Source organism: Kalmanozyma brasiliensis, assembly GCF_000497045.1.
Source record: "Kalmanozyma brasiliensis GHG001 unplaced genomic scaffold PSEUBRA_SCAF3, whole genome shotgun sequence".
NCBI classification, from domain to species: Eukaryota; Fungi; Basidiomycota; class Ustilaginomycetes; order Ustilaginales; genus Kalmanozyma; species Kalmanozyma brasiliensis.
The window spans coordinates 1,897,335-1,915,551 of record NW_015961970.1 but is presented as its reverse complement, the minus strand read 5'-3'; the positions used below and the strand labels follow the sequence as shown (position 1 = coordinate 1,915,551).

Here is an 18,217-nt window from a genome sequence, read left to right as displayed (position 1 = left end):
CCGCTGCCATGTGTCAAGCAGTGTCTCAATAAAGGGTCAGGTCGGGGGTAAGATCAGGTAAGCCAGCCGAAAGAGTCGGAGGATTCGGATGTCGGCTGTCAACGGAGGCGACATTTTTAGAGCTTTCTTCTCGACTGCACCCTTACCTTGCTGACATGAAGTCCTCATCCTCCAACTACTTCAAGACATTCTTGAGCCGTCTCAGCCTCTCGACATGATTCGATCAGCGCTAGGATCATCCGCATTCGCGGTGGCGACATCATCAATGCGAACTTCGAGCATGGCCTGCGCTCGTCGCTCTCCCGTCAGCATCCAGCGAGGCTCGCCACTGCTTCGAATGGCGCATTCGTGGGCGCTCGAAGCGAGCCGACCCACAACCCTTCCGAGTCGACTCTCGACATCACTATCGAGACCATCGCTGCTTCGAACGCACGTTTCGCCATTCAGCACTTCAGCCCGCACGTTTGCCGAGCCGACACCCACCTCTCGGACCCCATCGACCACCCGCGCGGCTGCCCTGACCGAAGAGTTCCAGCGTCGTCAACGCGAGTCGTACAAGCGGCGCAACCAGTCGCTCTTCATGTACTCCGCTGCTTTGATGGTCTTCACGCTCGGCTTCAGCTACGCTGCTGTCCCGCTCTACCGCGCCTTCTGTTCGGCCACTGGCTTCTCCGGAACGCCCATCACGGATCCCGAGCGTTTCGCACCCTCCCGTCTCATCCCCGCATACCTCGATCCGAGCACCAACGCGCCCACCAAGCGAATCCGCGTCACGTTCAACGCCGACGCCTCAGACGCCATCCCGTGGTCCTTCACCCCGCAACAAAAGGAGATCTACGTCCTCCCCGGCGAAACAGCTCTCGCGTTCTACACCGCCAAAAACAAGAGCGATAAAGACATTATCGGCATCGCAACGTATAACGTCTCGCCCGACCGCATCGCACCGTACTTTGCCAAGGTCGAATGCTTCTGCTTTGAAGAGCAGAAGCTGTTGGCGGGCGAGGAAGTCGATCTCCCCGTGTTCTTCTTTATTGATTCGGACGTGCTCGACGACCCGAGCACCAAGGGGGTGGATGACGTGGTGCTGAGTTACACGTTCTTCAGCGCAAGGAGGAACGCCAAGAGCGGTCAGCTCGAGCCGGATACCGATCTGAGCAAGTATACTGTTGGGAAGGATCTTTGAACGCTGCTGCTTCACATCTTAGAGGCTGATCGAGTGACAATGATGCACGCCTTGCATGCTCCCAGCTGCAGCCGAGACCACATCTGCCTCGCCTTTTAGACACTTTTACAGCACTGCAATTGCATCTATTCAACCTCCGAGATCTCATCGTGTGAGCTCGAGCCTCACAGAGCGGCTTCGTCGTATGAGCAGGCGGCAGAAACTGGTGGATTTGTTATGCCGACTCATAACCAAGCTTATAAAAAGTGGCGATTCAGGGTCTTGTCACGTGCGTTGTCCCACTTTTTGAAATTTTTGGAAGTTCACCGGGGCTGCATGGGCAAGCTGCTCTCACAGCTGCTGAGTTGCCTTTGCTCCACCACCAAAACTACGACTTACTCCTTGTCACCATCCATCTAGCGTTTCGAACATACCCAGCATCCAACATCTACCAGCACTCTCACACGCATCGCATAGTAATCTTCCGACCTTCGATCATTCCATCGCTTTCTCCGAGCGAAGCAGACCCACAAGTAACGCCGTTTCCAGCAGTCTAAACTAGGCCCGGTTGTACCAGCCGTAACTCTATCGCCATCCCGCACTTTGCAAGCAGCATCCGTCCCCTTTCGAATTCACAAACATGTCGGGCTCCTCACTACGCAACGCCGTGCATCGGCGCAACCACAAGGAGCGCTCCCAACCCGTCGGGCGCTCCAAACTAGGTCTCCTCGAGAAGCACAAAGACTATGTCCTGCGTGCGAAGGATCACCACCGCAAGGCGGCCCAGATCAAGCGGTTGACCGAAAAAGCAGCCATGCGAAACAAGGACGAGTTTTACTTTGGCATGATCAACTCCAGCACCAAGAAGGGCGTTCACCAGCATGCGAGGCCGGGGGATAGTCTGGACAACGACGTGGTGGCGCTGCTGCGGACGCAGGACGTGGGGTATGTGCGACGGACGATTGTGGGCGAGAGGAAGAGGGTGAGGGGGTTAGTGGAGAGGTTGGCGCCTGCTGTGGGGGGATTGGGCGCGGAGTGGGTGGATGCGAAAGCGGGGAGGAGGGAGACGCTGGAGAGGGCGGGGCTGTTGAATGTTGGGAAGGGGAAAGGCAGCGGGACGACGGGCAAGAAGACCGTTTGGCTGGACGACGCTGACGCTCTCCGAGCATACAACGCTCCATCAGCATCACAAGCACCACAAACCGAGGAATCGTGGATAGATGATCTCTCCGACACATCCGACATCGAAGACGACGACTCCCCTATCCCATCTACAACCAGCACATCGTCAAAAGGCGCAAAACACTACGGCTACCTCGTCACAGAGCTGCAATCCCGTTACGCGAGACTGGACCAGCTCCAGAGCGCTGCGGAGAAGCTCGATCTCGTGCGCGCGCTCATGACGCACAAGGGCGGCCGAAGTCAGGTGGTCAAGCAGAAGAAGAAGGATAGTCTCACGGACGCCGTGGCGAAAGGGAAAGTGACCAAGAATGGGTTGGCATTGGTGGATACCGATGATGAGGACGAGGATGGGGAGAAGAAGGGGAAGGTGGCGAAGGTGTACAAGTTTGGCAAGGAGAGGAAGCGCTGAGTGTTTCAGACTGATGGCAAATGTACTTATATTTCCTGTACGCAACAGCATCTCGATCCCTTTGCTGCGGACGCTCGGAGCCGGGTGTTGTCCTGTCAACGCTATGTGGCGTTCATGAAGTGCTCAATGAGAGGCTGCGGCCCGCCTCTGCGACTCGTCGCGGATTAGATCCACGCACGCGCTTCAAATTGTCACATCCCATCCCGACATTCGGAAGATGCATAGCGAAGAAGGTACCATTACTAAATCTGAAGCACATCACGAAACATTGCTATCCCTCTTCCATCCGATCACGCCTTGTGCTTGTCCGAGCTGGAGTCGTCGCCGTCGGCACTGGTCTTTCCTTGGGCGGGCAGGGTGTAGGTGTTATCCTGAACCTTCTCCTCCTCGATGGCGTACCTGCCCATTGCGTTCCTCTTATCGCGCCTCTCCAGATAGACAATAGCCAGCGCGACGACGGTAACGAACACGCTGAGGGGGAACATGCTGATCCAGCCCTTGGTGTACCTCGGTGCATCGGTGGCAGCAAAAAACGTAAAGTTCCACCACGAATTGACGATGTTGCTAAACACGTTCATGCCTGCCAGCACCATGGCGCGTTCCTGGTCGTCCTGCGCGCAGACGATGTTGGCCCAGGCAAAGTTGGTCGCCTGCCCCATGTAGCCCGCACCCTGGATGGCAAAGGCAAAGAACTTGGCCCCATACGGAATGTCCCACACGAGCAGCATGATGGAGGACACACTGACAATGACGCCCATCAACGGGTTGACCCACCATCGACTGCCCACGTAGTCCGTCATGTACGCCGCGAAGATCGTCGTGAAGATCGCAATGCTGATGAGCGACAGCGGGTAGTAGTTGATCTGCGCCTTGCTAAACTTGAGACTCTTGAACCAGAAACCCATCACGCTGTTGATACCGGCACTCTCGAGCATGGATCCAAACCCGAAGAGCAACCCGAAGAGATAGATGTGCCATCGACCAAAGACACGCTTGACGAGGTTCCACGACATCTTGGTGGGTTCGTGCTGGGGGAGACGGTTGACGGCACACTGACGTTCCTCTTCGCTGAGGAACCAGGCCTTGGTCTTGCGCGGCGTGTCGGGGAAGAGCAGGAAGCCGAAGATGGCGATAGGCATAGCGAGGGCGAAATCGATCAGGAAGAGCCACTGGTAGCTTTTGAGGCCCAAGTGACCATTCATGGTTTGAGAGATACGTCCCTGCATAACACCGGACCAGAGCGAACCCATCTGCGCAAAGGTGGAGAAGATACCGGAGCGCTTACCCAGCTCCTCCTCCTTGTACCACGAGCCGAGGATCCAGTGACAACCCGTGAAGGTCGAAGACTCGAACAGCGCCTGCAGGAAGCGGATCGCCATCACCTGCTGCGGCGTCTTGGCAGCAGCCAGGGTGGCAGAGAGGATCCCCCACATCGCACCGCAGAAGGGCAACCAGAACCGCGGCGGCACCACCTGGAGGATCAGGTTGTTGGGCCACAGACCGATGATGTAGCCGGCGGTGAAGATGGACTGCACCTGGTTGAACTGTTTGCCGTGGAACTTGAGGTCTTCCTTCATGCCCGTAAGGTAGGCGTTGGAGAAGTTGGCACGGTTGAGGTAGTTGGAGAGGAAGAGGAGCGTGCAGAAGGTCATGACGACGCCGTCGATCTTGTAGAGCAGACGCTGTTCGAGCTTGGTGGCGGGCTTCTCGCCCCAGAGGAAGACGCGCGCTTGGTGAAGGGCGCCCATGGTGAACGATGACTACGGCGCTAAGAGCCGGGTTTGGTGGATGAGGGTGGGGGGTGGGCGAGGATCGTGACGACGACCGGGGACAATGACGAGCAGAGACCGGAGGCTGTCGAAGCGGGTCCAGACTCAAGTGGGAGGGAAGGCTCGGCTAGAAGAGAGGGGAAGTCCCAAGACGATGGATAGATGTGCGCGGAAGGGGAGGGAGCAGGTGATGAAGGGAAAAGTTCCGAGTAGATATAGGCGATCGAAGAGGGCGCGAATTGTCGAGGTGGGATGACAGGTGCAGCAGCAATGAAGTGAGAGGGAATGCAACGCTGGACGGCAACGACCGAATGCACGTCACGAGATTGTGGGTAGAGATGCAATGCGATGCGATGAAGGCCAGTGTGGCTCTGCGTTGCAGTGTATCAAAGTACGACGCTCGATAAAGGTGAGCGTCTCGGTATGAAGCGCCACTGGAGCAGGGAAGCCGTGCCGGTGATACCGTTTCAGGGGCCGATCTCTAGACACTAAGGAAGGACCGTACTACAGGGCGGACGGTGAGGATGGTGGACAGGAACAGAGGTGTGGGAAGGCGGTATCTGCGAAGATAGGAGATAGTCCACCCTGGTTTGCACAAGTTTTGCGGGGTAAGAGACCCTAATCTAGCAGTCGAGGCCCGCGATGATTAGAGAGAGCGCAAGAGAGCTCAGAGGTGAGTCAGAGCGGCAAGACCTCTGAACACTTGGTCAGGTGGCCCTGTCCGTATTGCTGCTCCGCCGCTCGCTCGTCGATGCAGGATTGAGTTCAAACTCGGTATGGTTCGGTACGACGGTCGAGTCAATGGTCCACTGCCATGGTGCGGCGTGATTGGACAGCTTGGCACTCTGCTCTCGCGCCATCTAGACCCTGAGAGGAGAGTGAAATGAAGAAAATCTTAAATTTTGTTTGACAGCTCTCACGCCATGAAACTGCCTTTTGTCTTTGTGTTTGCGGGCCAATCAACTCTCGGCCAAATCCATCAACGCCAGCGCCGGCGTCGTCCTTGCCGAGGTGTACCATCAAGGCTGTACGAGTCACATAAGTGCCTGCTGCCCCTCCCATCGCATTTCACCTTATCTCTGCTATCTTGTCGAGTCTTGATACGATCATCGTCAAGTTTGTCAGCTGAATGACCAATCACAGCCGCAAAGAAACGGATGAGAAAACACGGAACCCGAGATAGTCGGGCTGAAGGACGGACCAAAGATTTGCAAATTGTCGTCGGAATAAGGAGCTTGTGCGCCACAAAGGCAGACCAGGTCGTGGCGGCTACTTGGGGGATCGCCTCGAGTTGCGGACGCGGGAAGAGAGCGGCTGATGGCGGTCTCGGCTCTGGAGAACGACGGATGTCACTTATTCCGCCTCCCACGAAAGTTGACCGGTCATATCGCCGAATTTTGACCGAATTCAAGATGCCTTCTCTTGACAGTCGCTGGCTGCCGAATGAGGCTTCTGCCATTACCTGTCGAGCCGGCTTCGGTATGACAAGCGAGCGAGCCGAGAGTTTGGCCTGATATCAAATGAAGACGAGAGATGACTGTAAAGGAAGTCGGCTGCTCTGGTTGTAAGTTCACTCTTGGTACGGTCGTCGGGGTTACGGCCTTCTCACCACGGTGTATCAGTAAGTAGGCGGATCTCCATCTTTTTGAGGAACCAGAAGGGTCGGACTTATGCTCTCTCCACTCACGCCTGACCGAAGCCCTTCTACGACCTCAAAGCCGACCATTCTATGCTTCTGCGACGGATTCAACCGCACATACGCTCTCGTCGCGAGCCAAACCCGATCGTCACGCGACCATGTATGTCATGCCCTAAATCCGTCGTACAATGGGAGCCAGACCATGTGGTCATTCGATGAGACAGGCGGTAAGATCCGCAGCGATACCCCACATTCCTGCCTGATCGCGATGAGCCAATCGCATGCACCGCAGATAACACTCAGGGTGGGCAGCACGGACGTGGGCAGACATTGATTTGTCGGCCTTTTGTTCAGAGAGCAGCCTTGAATTGAGTTTCAACCACCGTGGGCGATCAGCAGATAGAACGCCATGGTGACAAGCTCGATTTGTGTGCGTGCCAAAGCCGATAATCGTGATACGGCCGTCTTGTTGAGCAGTGGGCAATCGGGTGATCACCGAAGACAGATCGCAGATTGCAAAAGTAAAGAATGTTAGAGTTTGACTACTTTTGTCTCTGGAAAATGCTTTCGGAAGCGCACAGCATGACGTCAGGGCAAACGATTTCGCCATATTGGACGTTGCCGCCGTCACACGCAAGTGGCTCAATAGATGCCGGGGCCTGCGCCGTGTGCCTCGATCCTTTCCGCGGAGTACGACCTGCTACTGCGCCATGACACTGCAGTGACGGTGGTGACGGCTGTGGCTCCCAGCTTCTGAATCCTTCCGGCACGCCTTTTGACGAGCTCAACCGATCTTTCCGCCCAAAGTAGACCTCCGTCTTTCTTGCTTGTAATAATTGTGCTTCTTCACAGCTGTGTTTGGCGTGGATCCTTCTGCATGTCATAGCATGATCCGTATGGAAAGAAGAAGCGCGGTAGCTGGGAATCGAAGCCGGCAAGCCGTGAAGAGGGGAAACCACGGCGTTTTCGTTTGGGACAACCGCGCATGAAATCAAGGCTCTATGACAGACGGGCCGGCATGTCTCACATCCAAATCGTTTCCCACACAGGCCACACAGCCCGTTTGTGGACCGTTCACCGCCGGCAGCCTCGTCAGTGTGACGGTGCACGGTGCTCATTCATTGTCTCCCCTCATCGCGCGGCGGCGCCAGTGTCATCTCATAAAGGTGGAACCTTTGCTGCCAGATGCGCGCATCATCTCGGGGCGGACTGAGATTCCACGCTCAAAACCCCCCACATGGGCCGAGACTTTGGTGGCCGGGGTTACTCATCATCCCCGTGTTTTTGACGTGCCGACAGCACCGCACAGAGCACTGCTTTGCCACGAGGTCGTACGCAGACTTTGCCCCGTACTTGGGGACGTGTTGTCCTGGTCGCTTGAGAGTCTGCGGAGACAATTGCAAACAGCATCACAGGACGCAGCCGAAAAGGAACGCACGACGATCATGACTTGTTGGTACAAGAATCGGGTGAAGCAGCAAGGGAAGAGAGTCGAGGAGGGGCAAGTTGTCCTGTGAATCAAAGGACAAGCGAATCTTGCCGACCGACGGCTGGAGCTCTCTTACACAGCCTGCACATCACCGTGCATGGTCTAGCTTTGTCCCCGTTTCGTCAGCTCTTCTTGCCTCCGGCACCCTGTACATCGGTTCTTCTCGATCTTCGCTGCATCTCAGCCGAAGACTCTGACTGCCAATCTCCTTCAGAAGTATATATACGCAGTGGACCATTCCTGCATCCACCCTCACACCCCATCACCCACATCCCGCACTTCTCAAATCATGAAGCTCACCACCTCCTTCGTCCTTGCTCTCGCCGCAGCCTCGTCTGCCTCAGCCTCGCCCCTGCTGCGTCGCCAGGATCAGAGCTCATCCTCGGATGCTCTCCCTACTCCCTCTGCGGCTGTCAGCAGTGCCTCCAGCGCCCTGAGCTCAGCCACTTCCTCGTCGACCTCCTCCGCGACCTCATCCTCGTCCGCAGCGGCATCCACTTCCACCGGCAGCGTCAACTCGACCACCACCACCTTCAACGACACCCAAATCCTCCAGTATGCTCTCACGCTTGAGCACCTCGAGGCGACCTTCTACAACCAATCGCTCTCCAAGCTGTCTGCCCAGGACTTCGAGGATGCTGGCTACAACGCGTCGGTGCGCGATCGAATTTACTCGATTGGCCGAGATGAAGCCTCCCACGTGGAGCTGCTCACCACCGCACTCGGCAACCAGTCCGTCCCCGCTTGCACCTACAACTTTTCTAGTGTCCAGGACGTCTCTAGCTTCCTCACCACGGCTCGTGTGCTCGAGGGCGTTGGAGTGAGTGCCTACCTCGGGGCGGCTGGCAACATTACTGAAAAAGAGTACCTCACCGTGGCTGGCAGCATCTTGGTGGTGGAGGGACAGCATCAGAGTTATCTGATCGCCCAAACCGCCGACGGCGGTAACTCGATCCCTAGCCCCTACGCTACTCCTCTCGACTTCCAGCAGGTCTACTCGCTCGCTGCGCCGTTCATCGAGTCGTGCCCTGAGAACGCCACTCTGCCTATTACCGCGTTCCCCCAGTTGACCCTGTCGGGTGGTGCGGCTAACGGCTCCTTCACCCCTGGTGAGCAGGTCACTGTCAACTACAACGCTACCAACGCTACGCAGACCAACTACCTCGCCGTCATCCAGGGTGTCACAGGTCCCCAGTTCTTGCAGCTTTCCGGCAACGGTTCCTCGGTCACTCTGCCCAGCAACCTTACCGGCGGCCAGATGTATGCTGTGGTCACGAGCGACAATTCGGCTGTGACGGACGACAACACGATCGCTGGCCCCGCAGTTGGGTATGTCAACATCCCCCTGCCCGCTGCGCCTAGTGCTACTGCCGCTAGCTCCGGCGCCAGCTCCAGCTCCAGCGCAAGCGGAAGCTCCAGCTCGAGTGCTTCGTCGAGCTCGTCGACCAGCTCGAGCTCTAGCGCTAGTGCCAGTGCAAGTGATGCCGCCTCGTCGTCGGTGAGCATCGCATCTGCCATCCCCACCAACGCCCCTGACGCTCAGCCTACCGCGGCCCTGCCTAGCAGCGTCGCCCCCAGCTCGTCTGCCTAAGCATTGGCATGAAGTTTGCCCTTGTGGACTCGTAACCCTACAACACTCGCTTTCGTCTTCCACTTCTCATAGCCAATGTCGATGGACACTCCCTTATGCATCGCAATCCCATTCCATGAAGTTCAAAAGCTTTTACGTGTGACTGCGTGAAGGAAAGAGTTAGAATTCCAGATCTTCCGCGCGGGAGTTAGCGACTCTGTTCGGGGGCTTTGCTGTGTGTGAGTGCGACCTCTGTGTGGCAGTATCCATTTCCACTGCGTACTCCTTCTGTCCTCCAGCGGTAGCGGCGACAGCGAGTCCGCGCTGCCGTAACGACGACAATCCGCCAAACTTCTTGGGTCCCTTCTCCACTTGCCCTGCAGTCGGTGCTTCTGTTGGTCTCCGAGCCGATGTACCACCAACCCCACCCGTACTCGGCGCAGCAGCCGTCTTGTTGGCCGTCTCGACCTCCACCCCTTTGGCCGGCTTGGTCCGTCGTTCGCTCACCCCGCCCTCCACATCCAAATGCAGCGTCTCGATGACCACCCGTTTGCGTCGCACTTTGAACGCGAGATTGTTCTCCCCTCCACCAGCGCCGCCTTCCCTCCCACCGGCCGGGGCGCCGCCCATACCTCGCAACACCGAGGACCGGATGGAGGGGTTGGTGAGCGTGCCCACAGAGGGGGTATTCAGGATCTTCACTGCGCCCGTGTACGCTGGGAAGGCGCTGCGCAGAGCGGGGGAGGGGGAGAAGGCCGACAGCGAAATGGCCGCGTCTACGCTGTGCACCAGACGATGGGCTAGGTTGGTTGGCGGAGTGGTGGGGCGCAGGAGGTGCGGTGAGAGTGTAAGGATGGACATGCTGGGAAGGGGTGCGGTGGGAGAGAGCGAGTGTGTGCGGAGCAGACGGCGGAGTCGGGAGAGGAAGCGGACTGACTCGACTGCGCGGGAGCGACCCCGAGGGACGACCCAAGAGGGCGAACCGAGTGAGCGGATTGCGATGCGTAGTACGGGTGGCGCTGAGGTGGGTGATGCGGATGCGAGCTGGCGACAACGCGACGCGGCTGCTTCAATAGCGGTGTACGCGAGCTCGTATGAGTTGATCCCGCTGCTACCGGATGACGAGGCCGAGGTGTCGACCAGCTCGAGCTTACCAGTGTCCATCGCATGCTGAATGATCCGTGAATCGATACGCTTGCTCAGATCGAACGTCTGGCAGAAAGGTATCGCTTCTGTGCTGGGCTCGTTGACCGTCGTGTTGAACTGCTTCATGCTGTGGTAGCGCCATGCGATCTTCATCTCCCTCTCGCGCTGCTCGCTTCCTCTCCCCCCTTCGGCCCCTGCTTCCAGAGCGGACGTGCTGGCATGAGGCTCGACGTCGTCTTCATCAGCGACGGCATTGAGATGGTCAGACGGTCCCGCGTCCGCCTCCTCGTTCGCTGTGGCCTTCGACCCGAGTCGAGCGACTAGCTGGTCATCCAGATCCCCTGCTCTCGCCATCAGTCCGTTGACCAATCCCCACACGTCCTCGCCAATGACAATGTTGATGTGATCCGAAGCGATCCCCTGCGCTATCGAGTAGCTCAGCAGCAGCTCGGCGTACGGCTCGGCCGCGGCGCGGGCAGCGTGGTCCGTCTCGGCGGACGCAGCGGGTGTCGAAGAGCTTGAACCGATCTGCGCAGCTGATTGAGCGGCTGTACCGGTCGAGGGAAAGACGAGCAACGAGGAGGAAGAAGAGAGACCGCCGCCGGACAGGAGGTCATCGAGCGCAGGCACGCCGGTCGAGATGAGCGGGACGGGTGAGGAGAAGGACGAGGGTTTGACGCCCGCTGGCAGCGGCAAAGACGCAGAGCTGCCCGAAGAGGGGTTGATGCGCCGCTTGAAGGACGACATGACGCCCGCAGAGATGGCCTTCGTGCTGAGAAGCTGTTAAGATATTGCGCAGTGTTGGAGCAAAGGTCAAGAAGTGAGGCAACAGGGTCCTAAACATGAAAGATGGCTTCGAGCATGTCCAAAATTTCGAGGTGGAGGAGTAGCAATAGTCAGCATCGCATAAGCGATTGACGTCTGTATTAGATTCACCTTCTGCCGTCGGAGTGTATAGCCGAGGACGCCGAGCATCATCGTTCGAAACGCTTTGACCAGCGCACCGGCTGCCCAATGCAGGACGGCAACTGTCCCGGCGGCAAGAGCGAGCAGGGTGGGACTGCTGGTGTCTATGGCGTGACATCTCTTGCATAGCAGCTGCCTCGACCTCCACTAAACCGAGCGCGCCACCTCCCCTTGCCTCCCGACCATCACCCGCCACCCACACCAATCCGCATCGAAACTCAACAGGTCTCACACCCGAAATGTCGTCCACCGCCGCCACCCCTTCGCCCAAGACAGCCGTCAAGATCGTCTTCGGGTGCATGACATTCGGCGCGCCCGGTGCAGAACAATCCCGCGTACACGACCTCGATGACTGCCGTTCCATCCTGGACATTTTTGCCTCTCATGGACACACCGAGCTCGACACAGCGCGCATGTACGGCCTCGGCACCTCGGAGGAGTATCTTTCCAAGCTGGGCTACACCACTCCCTCCGATTCGCATCACTTCCAGATCGCCACGAAGTCCTTCCCGTCCGCGCGCAAGCCGGATTTTCCCGCCAAGTCGCGCTACACATTTGAGCCTGCGGACATTGCCCGTGCGATCGAGGACAGTCTGAAGGCGCTCGGCACGGACAGCTTTGACCTGTTCTACCTGCATTCTCCCGATCGGGAGGTGGAGTTGGAGCGCACGCTTCGGGCTGTCAATGAGGCGTATGAACAGGGCAAATTCAAACGTTTCGGCGTGAGCAACTACCGCGCCGACGAAGTTCAAACGATCGTCGATATCACGACCAAAAACAACTGGGTCAAACCCTCCGTCTATCAAGGCCTCTACAACTCCATCACCCGCTCAGCAGAGTCGGAACTCTTCCCAGTTCTGCGCAAGAACAACATCGCCTACTACGCATACAACCCCCTCGGCGGCGGCCTGTTCACCGGTCAACTAGCCAAAGACACAACGCCAGAATCAGGATCTAGATTCGACCCCGAACGAGCCCAAGGCAAAATGTACCGCGCACGCTACTGGAACGACCACTACTTCCAGGCGCTGGACAAGCTCAAGCCCGCTGCGGACAAACATGGATTGACGCTGGCAGAGGTGGCGCTGCGATGGATGATGCACCACTCGCAACTGAAGAAGCAGCATGGCGATGCGGTGATCATTGGTGCCAGTAGCAAGAACCATATCGAGGGCAATCTGAGGGATTTCGAGAAGGGAGAGTTGCCGGAAGATGTGGTCAAGGCGGTGGATGAGGCGTGGGAGATCGTCAAGCCCAACGCGCCTGCTTACCACCATTGATGTAGACTTTGAGGTTAGAGAATGATTCATACGGAAGCAATCTCATGCTCAGCCGTCATGCTCATGTGCAAGAATGGAAAGTGTGTGCATTCCGTACGTGTCTGAGCGATGCAAGTCCACAATCTACGGCGAGAACCGATGACCGGAAGGCAGCGAAGGAATAGGTCTCCTCGAGGGCGGCCTCATCGTCCGATCCCTGTCCGATCCCTGAAACTCATCCACCTCTTCATTCTCATCCTCCTCCATCTGCGCCCTCCTCGCTCCCACATCCACCGACGCATGCAACGAGGGCACCTTGTGCAACCTCTGCTCCTCTGCACCCGCCAACTGCGCATACGCCGCTGCGCGCTTGATCTCGTTCGAAATGCTTCTCACCCTCGGACTCATCCCCCTCGACAGTCCCAGGTGGGCAGAGGACAGCTTCTTCTCGTTGCCCGGAAACGATTCTGGTGAGCCCTCCTGCGGTGCTTTGGACCCGAGCTGCGGCTGCGAGTTCTGCCGGGGTCGCACAGCCTCGCCTTGCGGGAGCGGGTCCATGGTCGTCAGCGGCGAGGTGCGCTGATTGGGACCCACGAGTTCGCGATTTGGTGTGATGGAACGTCGCGATTGGCTCAGCCTGCCGACGAGGTTGCGCATCGCTGTGCTGCGCGCTGCGGAGGGTGTGCCTACCATCGAAGCGCCAACGGAGGAGGAAGGAGAGGTGCTCGAGATAGATCGCTCGTGAATGATCGAGTTGGCGACGCTGTTGGACGACACATCGCCAGCGTCGCCGGCGGTGCCGTTCGAGATCTTGCGCCGGTACGGAGCGGAAGCACGCATACCGACCAGCTGACCGAGAGCGGCACTGGGAAGCGGAGGAGGCATCGAGCTCGGACTGCTGCCGGAAGTGCGAGTGCCATCGCCCATGTGTGTATCCGACGACGTGCGTCTGACGTTTCTGCTGGCCTCCCGCTCCACGTGTCGCTGGCTGAGAATGTCGCGTGCCAGCTCCTTGACCAGCACTGCATTGTCCTTGTTGCTCAGCTTCTCGACAACGTCGTACACCTTGAGCTGCTCCACCAGCGGCGAGTGCGAATCGCCCTTGAGATCGCAGACCATCTTGGTGATTCTCAGCAAATTGAGCCGGACCACGGCCTTGGGGTGCGACAAGCGTTCGAGCAACCGCTTGACAAAGAGCGTGTTGCGCGCCATGGCAGCCACGATGCCGCTGGAGAGCCGACACATCTTGACGAAGGGCTCCAGAAGGTTCTCGAACGAGTTGGCTTTGCTAGTTGCAAACATACAGAGCAGCGACTCGATCGACGCAGACTGCAGCAAGACTTCCTCGACGCGCGCAGTCTCGTCTTGCAGCCAGACGAGGATGCTCTCCAGCGCCGAGACTTGCCAGTAGGGATCTTCGAGCAGCTTGAGGTAGAAGTGGAGACCGCGGTGCTGCCAGAACATCTTGCGAGTCGCTTTGCCGGCATGTGCAAAGTCGCACAGAATTGGCAGCGCAAATTGTCGCAGAGGCGAGTTCGTGCGAGCCACACGAAGCAATTGCGGGATGATGCCAGCCTGTGCGGCTTCCTCCTGGCGTGACTTGGACAGTCGACAGAGATTGTACATGGTGTTGAGCACCTGGTTCGACATCTCGGTACCATGCGGGCCACTGTGGTGCTGTGCGAGGACGTTGGTGAGAATCTCGATCGTGTTGGCGTTTTGCATCTCATCGAGGATCGTCGGAGACATAGACAGGTTTTTGACGATCTTGAGCATGAGACTTAAAGACTCGGCGTCAAGTCTGGACGCTGAGCGCAAGATCCGGCGAAGGACGCTGCGTGTAGCGACCTGCTTTTTCAGGTAGCTGTCCGACTGCGAGTAGATCAGCAGGATCTGAAGAATGTTGGCACGAGCTTCCGAGGCGTACTCGTCTTCGTCGTCGTCAATGACGCTCTGCAGCGCCGAAGACAAGGGCTCCAGTAGACCTTCCTGAGCAAGCATGCGGCAGAAGTCGTTGCGAGAAGCAGGGCTCTGCAGTTCCAGCACACTGCTGACGCAGCCAACGCCGATCCAGACCAGATCCTTCTGCTCAAGGTAGTCCTCGTCGATGAGATTGACCAGCGTACGGAGACCACGGCAGCTCAGGACGAACTGCAGCGTGAGCCGGGAGGTGGAACACATGGCAAAGACAAAGTGCGCCGCCTCAAGTCGAAGGTCGTGCGGCCATTTCTTCGTGGTAAAGGTCATGACGACTGGAATGGCGCCGATGAGACAGAGGCTTTCTTGCGCTTCCGGGTCCTCAAAGATGATGAGGTTAAGGATGCCAAGCAATCGTGTCGCTAGTTCGCGATCCGTGGCTGCCTCGAGCAGCTGGATGAGAGCCAGAGCACCGTGTGAGATCAGAAGCTGAGCCTTCATGTCGGGCATGTCGGTCAGCACCTGGTCGATATCCTCGCACACTTGAAGCAGTTCTTCAACGCCTGAGCCAGTATCCAGCGACTCGACCAGTTCGGAGACAAAGGCGCACATGCGGGCATGCTGGTCGCGCGCCACGTTGGCTTCGAGGTCGGCTTCGGCATTGAATCCTTCGTCGATCTCAGCGAACGGATCGTCCTCGTCAGCCTCGTCGTCGCGAAGCCACGATCGATTCGAGAGCCGAGCCGTCAGCTGGAGCGTGTTGCCGCTGCCGAGTGAGTCGTCTTTGCTGTTGTTGCCTTCGTCGCCTTTGCCAAAGAGATCCGAATAATCCTCAGCAGACTGGTCTTCGGAGTACTTGCCCAAGGTGCGACGCATTTGCTTCCACTTTTCATCCTTTTCGAAACGCATGGTAGTTTGCGGGCTGGTAGGATTGGAGGGAGCGCGAGTGGCTGAGGCGGCTAATGAGCTGCGAAGTGCCTCCGACGATGCCTGTCTGCGTCGATCTGTGGGTCGAGACGGCGAGCCGAGCCCAAGATCGTTGTGGGCGGAAGACTTGCCACCGGCGCCAGGGCTAGCGAGTCGGGCCAGATCGTTGGGATGGAAGAGTCGCTTGCCTGCGCTGTTCTTCATCTGCAGATCACGGATGCGTCGATTCATGACATCCTCTTGACCATCTCCTACGAGATCCGAATAGTCATCGCCCTCATCGATATCGTTGGAGAAGCTGGCAAGGGGCGAAGATGCCGAGCTGTCTTTAGCGGCCTGTCCAGACCCGCGCACCTGTGGGGATGAAGCAGCATTGCGCAAGATGGGGCTGGCGACGGGTCGAATGGTGCGCTGATCGAAGTCCGCCTCCATCGCCGTGCGGGCAGGTGCTGAAGGAGGAGTTCCATCTCTATTCGCAGAAGGCGGATCAGGTCCAGACTCAGCTTTCGGCTTAGCCGACAGATCCTTGCCCTCCGAAGATGAGGACCTTTCAAGAGCTGCAATCTTGGTAGTGGTGATATCTTCTTCAAAATCGTTGTCCCAGTTGTCATCGACGCTCTCTGGTTGTTGCAAATCTGCCAATTTGACGCGATGGTCCATCAAGGATGTCGCAGGTGCAGCCCCAGCGATGGGCGTGCGGAAGCCTGATCCATTAGCCGGCGATGGAGAAGGAGGTTGTCTGATGTTCGGATTGGGCGAAAGATTACCAGGCGAGCCGGCGCTGCTCCCATGAGCAGACCCTAGCAGCTTGGACGATGGTCGTAGACCACTCTCGGCCATCACATCTTTGCGTGGCAGTGCATGTGGTGGGCTGAAGTCGACAGGTAGCGTAGGACGGCTGTTGTGACGCTGCTTTCGGCCTGCCAAGGGCTTGGCTGTTCCGAGCTCAGCAGCGATGGCATTGACTCGACGAAGGCTGGGCTGCATAGGAGCTCGAACCGTCTCGGGTTCTTGCAATCGCTGAACTACTTGTTTGGGCGGTTCCTTGAGCGCTTGGTTCCATTCTTGGACACTCTTAACCGCTTCTTCATGTGGCGTGTTGGAGGGAGCGCCCCCGCCGATGCGTAAGGAGCCACCCGACTTGAGCTGCTGAAGCTGCTTGCGGGCGCTGACCATCCAAGGATGTCGAAGAAGCTTGCGAGCTGATACTCGCAGATTGGCGTCTTTCTGGAAGCAGTGGAGGAGGAAGTCCTTGACGACAGGGGATGCACTCTCGGGCAATGGTGGACAGTCATCCTGAACGATGCGAAAGAGAGCCGGCATAGGAGCAAGGAAGTGGTAGGGCGGCTTGCCCTCGAGCAGCTCGACAACGACACAGCCAACACTCCAGATGTCGCTGGCCGTAGTTGCGCCGCTCTGATCGATGACTTCGGGTGCCATCCAATAGGGGCTGCCAACCACGGCGAACTCGCTCATGGCCCCTGTCTTGGTAGCGACACCAAAGTCGGCTAGCTTAACGGATCCATCCTTGGTAGTGAGAATGTTGGCGCCCTTAATATCGCGATGAATGACACCCTGATCGTGCAGATAGATGAGACCTTCGAGGACTTGCGAGATGTATACGCTGACCAGGCCTTCGGGGAACTTGCCGAATCGTTTGCAGATGTGGTGGAGCGAACCATTCTCGCAATACTCGAGGATGATGTAGAGATGATCCTTTGTCTTTTCGGAGCCCTTGTACTTGACGATGTTGGGATGATGGAGGTTCTTGAGGAGGTCGATCTCGGACATGATCTCACCGAGCTCTGCTTTTGGTATGTTACCGAGCTGGATCTGCTTGACGGCGACGGTCTCGCCGTTCATGTAGTTGAGACCTCGATAGACGGAGCCGAAAGCGCCACGACCGAGACAGTCACCGAGCTGATAGTTGCCGAGCGTTGTGTTGGAGGCGACAGGAGCAGACTTGAGTGCAGGAGACATGTGAGCCGAGGCGGGACCAGCTGGCGAGTCGCTGTGTCGTGCGGGCGGCATCTGGTGCGATAATGGCTGTGCATAGTCCACCGAGGACTTGCGTTGCGCTGCCCCTGGTGCAAGGCTCTGGCGGCGGCGATCAGGCTGCGATGGGTACGCTGCTATGTTGGCATGGATGGGCGATGATCTGCGACGCGCTTCTACTGGTGTCAGGTCAGGCGGGCAGAAGGCGGGCGGGTTGAAAGCGGGCGATGCATGTGATGGGAAGCGAAGAGTCGACTGCGAAGGAGGCAGCATGTTTTGGCCGGACGAGGAAGGCGATGGCGCCGATGTATCCGAGAGACGACTTGACGATGCCGCGCTCGAGTCGGCTCCGTTCAGAGACGGGCGCGAATGATGCATGGTGAGCACCACCTGCCCTTAAGCGAACGGACGGGGAAAGCAGTATGAAGAGCCTGCAATCAAGTCGTTCGAGCGAATTGCATACTAGCGATCGGCGGGTATATGCTCCGATGCTGAGCGGACGGTGATGACGTGAAGAGAGTGCTGTCGGCGTGTCTACCGGGATGATTGGCCGCTCAAGTCTATGAGGTAGGTGTGCCGACGGCTTCTACAGTGGATGGTAGACGGCGCCGAATCCAGTCGACGAGGATGGTGATGGTCGAATTGATGAAGCCAGGGGACCTCACGGCGGCGTGTGCTGATCGCTCGTTGTGTTTGCAAGCTGCAGGTCCAGGATGGCTCGGATCGCTGCTTGTCCTCTGCCAAACGTCACACTTCAGTCTCAGAGACCAACACTTTTTGTCACTTT

The 18,217-nt window shown here is 57.8% G+C and overlaps 7 protein-coding genes across 7 annotated transcripts; 4 read left to right on the top strand and 3 right to left on the bottom strand.

The window, feature by feature from the left end:
- Positions 1 to 265: 265 nt before the first annotated feature.
- PSEUBRA_004572 (Cytochrome c oxidase assembly protein CtaG/Cox11) lies at positions 266 to 1,183 on the top strand (the record flags this gene model as incomplete). The annotated part of the gene is made up of 1 exon (XM_016438122.2): positions 266 to 1,183. The coding sequence occupies one exon, from the start codon at positions 266 to 268 to the stop codon at positions 1,181 to 1,183; it is 918 nt and encodes a 305-aa protein (XP_016291647.2).
- A 619-nt stretch (positions 1,184 to 1,802) lies between these two features.
- PSEUBRA_004571 (Small-subunit processome, Utp11) lies at positions 1,803 to 2,753 on the top strand (the record flags this gene model as incomplete). The annotated part of the gene is made up of 1 exon (XM_016438121.1): positions 1,803 to 2,753. The coding sequence occupies one exon, from the start codon at positions 1,803 to 1,805 to the stop codon at positions 2,751 to 2,753; it is 951 nt and encodes a 316-aa protein (XP_016291646.1).
- Positions 2,754 to 3,043: 290 nt separating this feature from the next.
- On the bottom strand, positions 3,044 to 4,501 carry PSEUBRA_004570 (Major facilitator superfamily; the record flags this gene model as incomplete). Its single annotated transcript, XM_016438096.1, has 1 exon — positions 3,044 to 4,501. The coding sequence occupies one exon, from the start codon at positions 4,499 to 4,501 to the stop codon at positions 3,044 to 3,046; it is 1,458 nt and encodes a 485-aa protein (XP_016291645.1).
- A 3,438-nt stretch (positions 4,502 to 7,939) lies between these two features.
- On the top strand, positions 7,940 to 9,241 carry PSEUBRA_004569 (Ferritin-like superfamily; the record flags this gene model as incomplete). The annotated part of the gene is made up of 1 exon (XM_016438112.1): positions 7,940 to 9,241. The coding sequence occupies one exon, from the start codon at positions 7,940 to 7,942 to the stop codon at positions 9,239 to 9,241; it is 1,302 nt and encodes a 433-aa protein (XP_016291644.1).
- A 159-nt stretch (positions 9,242 to 9,400) lies between these two features.
- PSEUBRA_004568 (Elongator complex protein 4) lies at positions 9,401 to 11,113 on the bottom strand (the record flags this gene model as incomplete). Its single annotated transcript, XM_059465327.1, has 1 exon — positions 9,401 to 11,113. One exon carries the CDS (start codon positions 11,111 to 11,113, stop codon positions 9,401 to 9,403), a length of 1,713 nt encoding a protein of 570 aa, XP_059320567.1.
- Positions 11,114 to 11,571: 458 nt separating this feature from the next.
- PSEUBRA_004567 (NADP-dependent oxidoreductase domain protein) lies at positions 11,572 to 12,612 on the top strand (the record flags this gene model as incomplete). Its single annotated transcript, XM_016438118.1, has 1 exon — positions 11,572 to 12,612. One exon carries the CDS (start codon positions 11,572 to 11,574, stop codon positions 12,610 to 12,612), a length of 1,041 nt encoding a protein of 346 aa, XP_016291642.1.
- Positions 12,613 to 12,735: 123 nt separating this feature from the next.
- PSEUBRA_004566 (Protein kinase domain protein) lies at positions 12,736 to 17,808 on the bottom strand (the record flags this gene model as incomplete). Its single annotated transcript, XM_059465326.1, has 1 exon — positions 12,736 to 17,808. One exon carries the CDS (start codon positions 17,806 to 17,808, stop codon positions 12,736 to 12,738), a length of 5,073 nt encoding a protein of 1,690 aa, XP_059320566.1.
- Between the last annotated feature and the right edge of the window lie 409 nt (positions 17,809 to 18,217).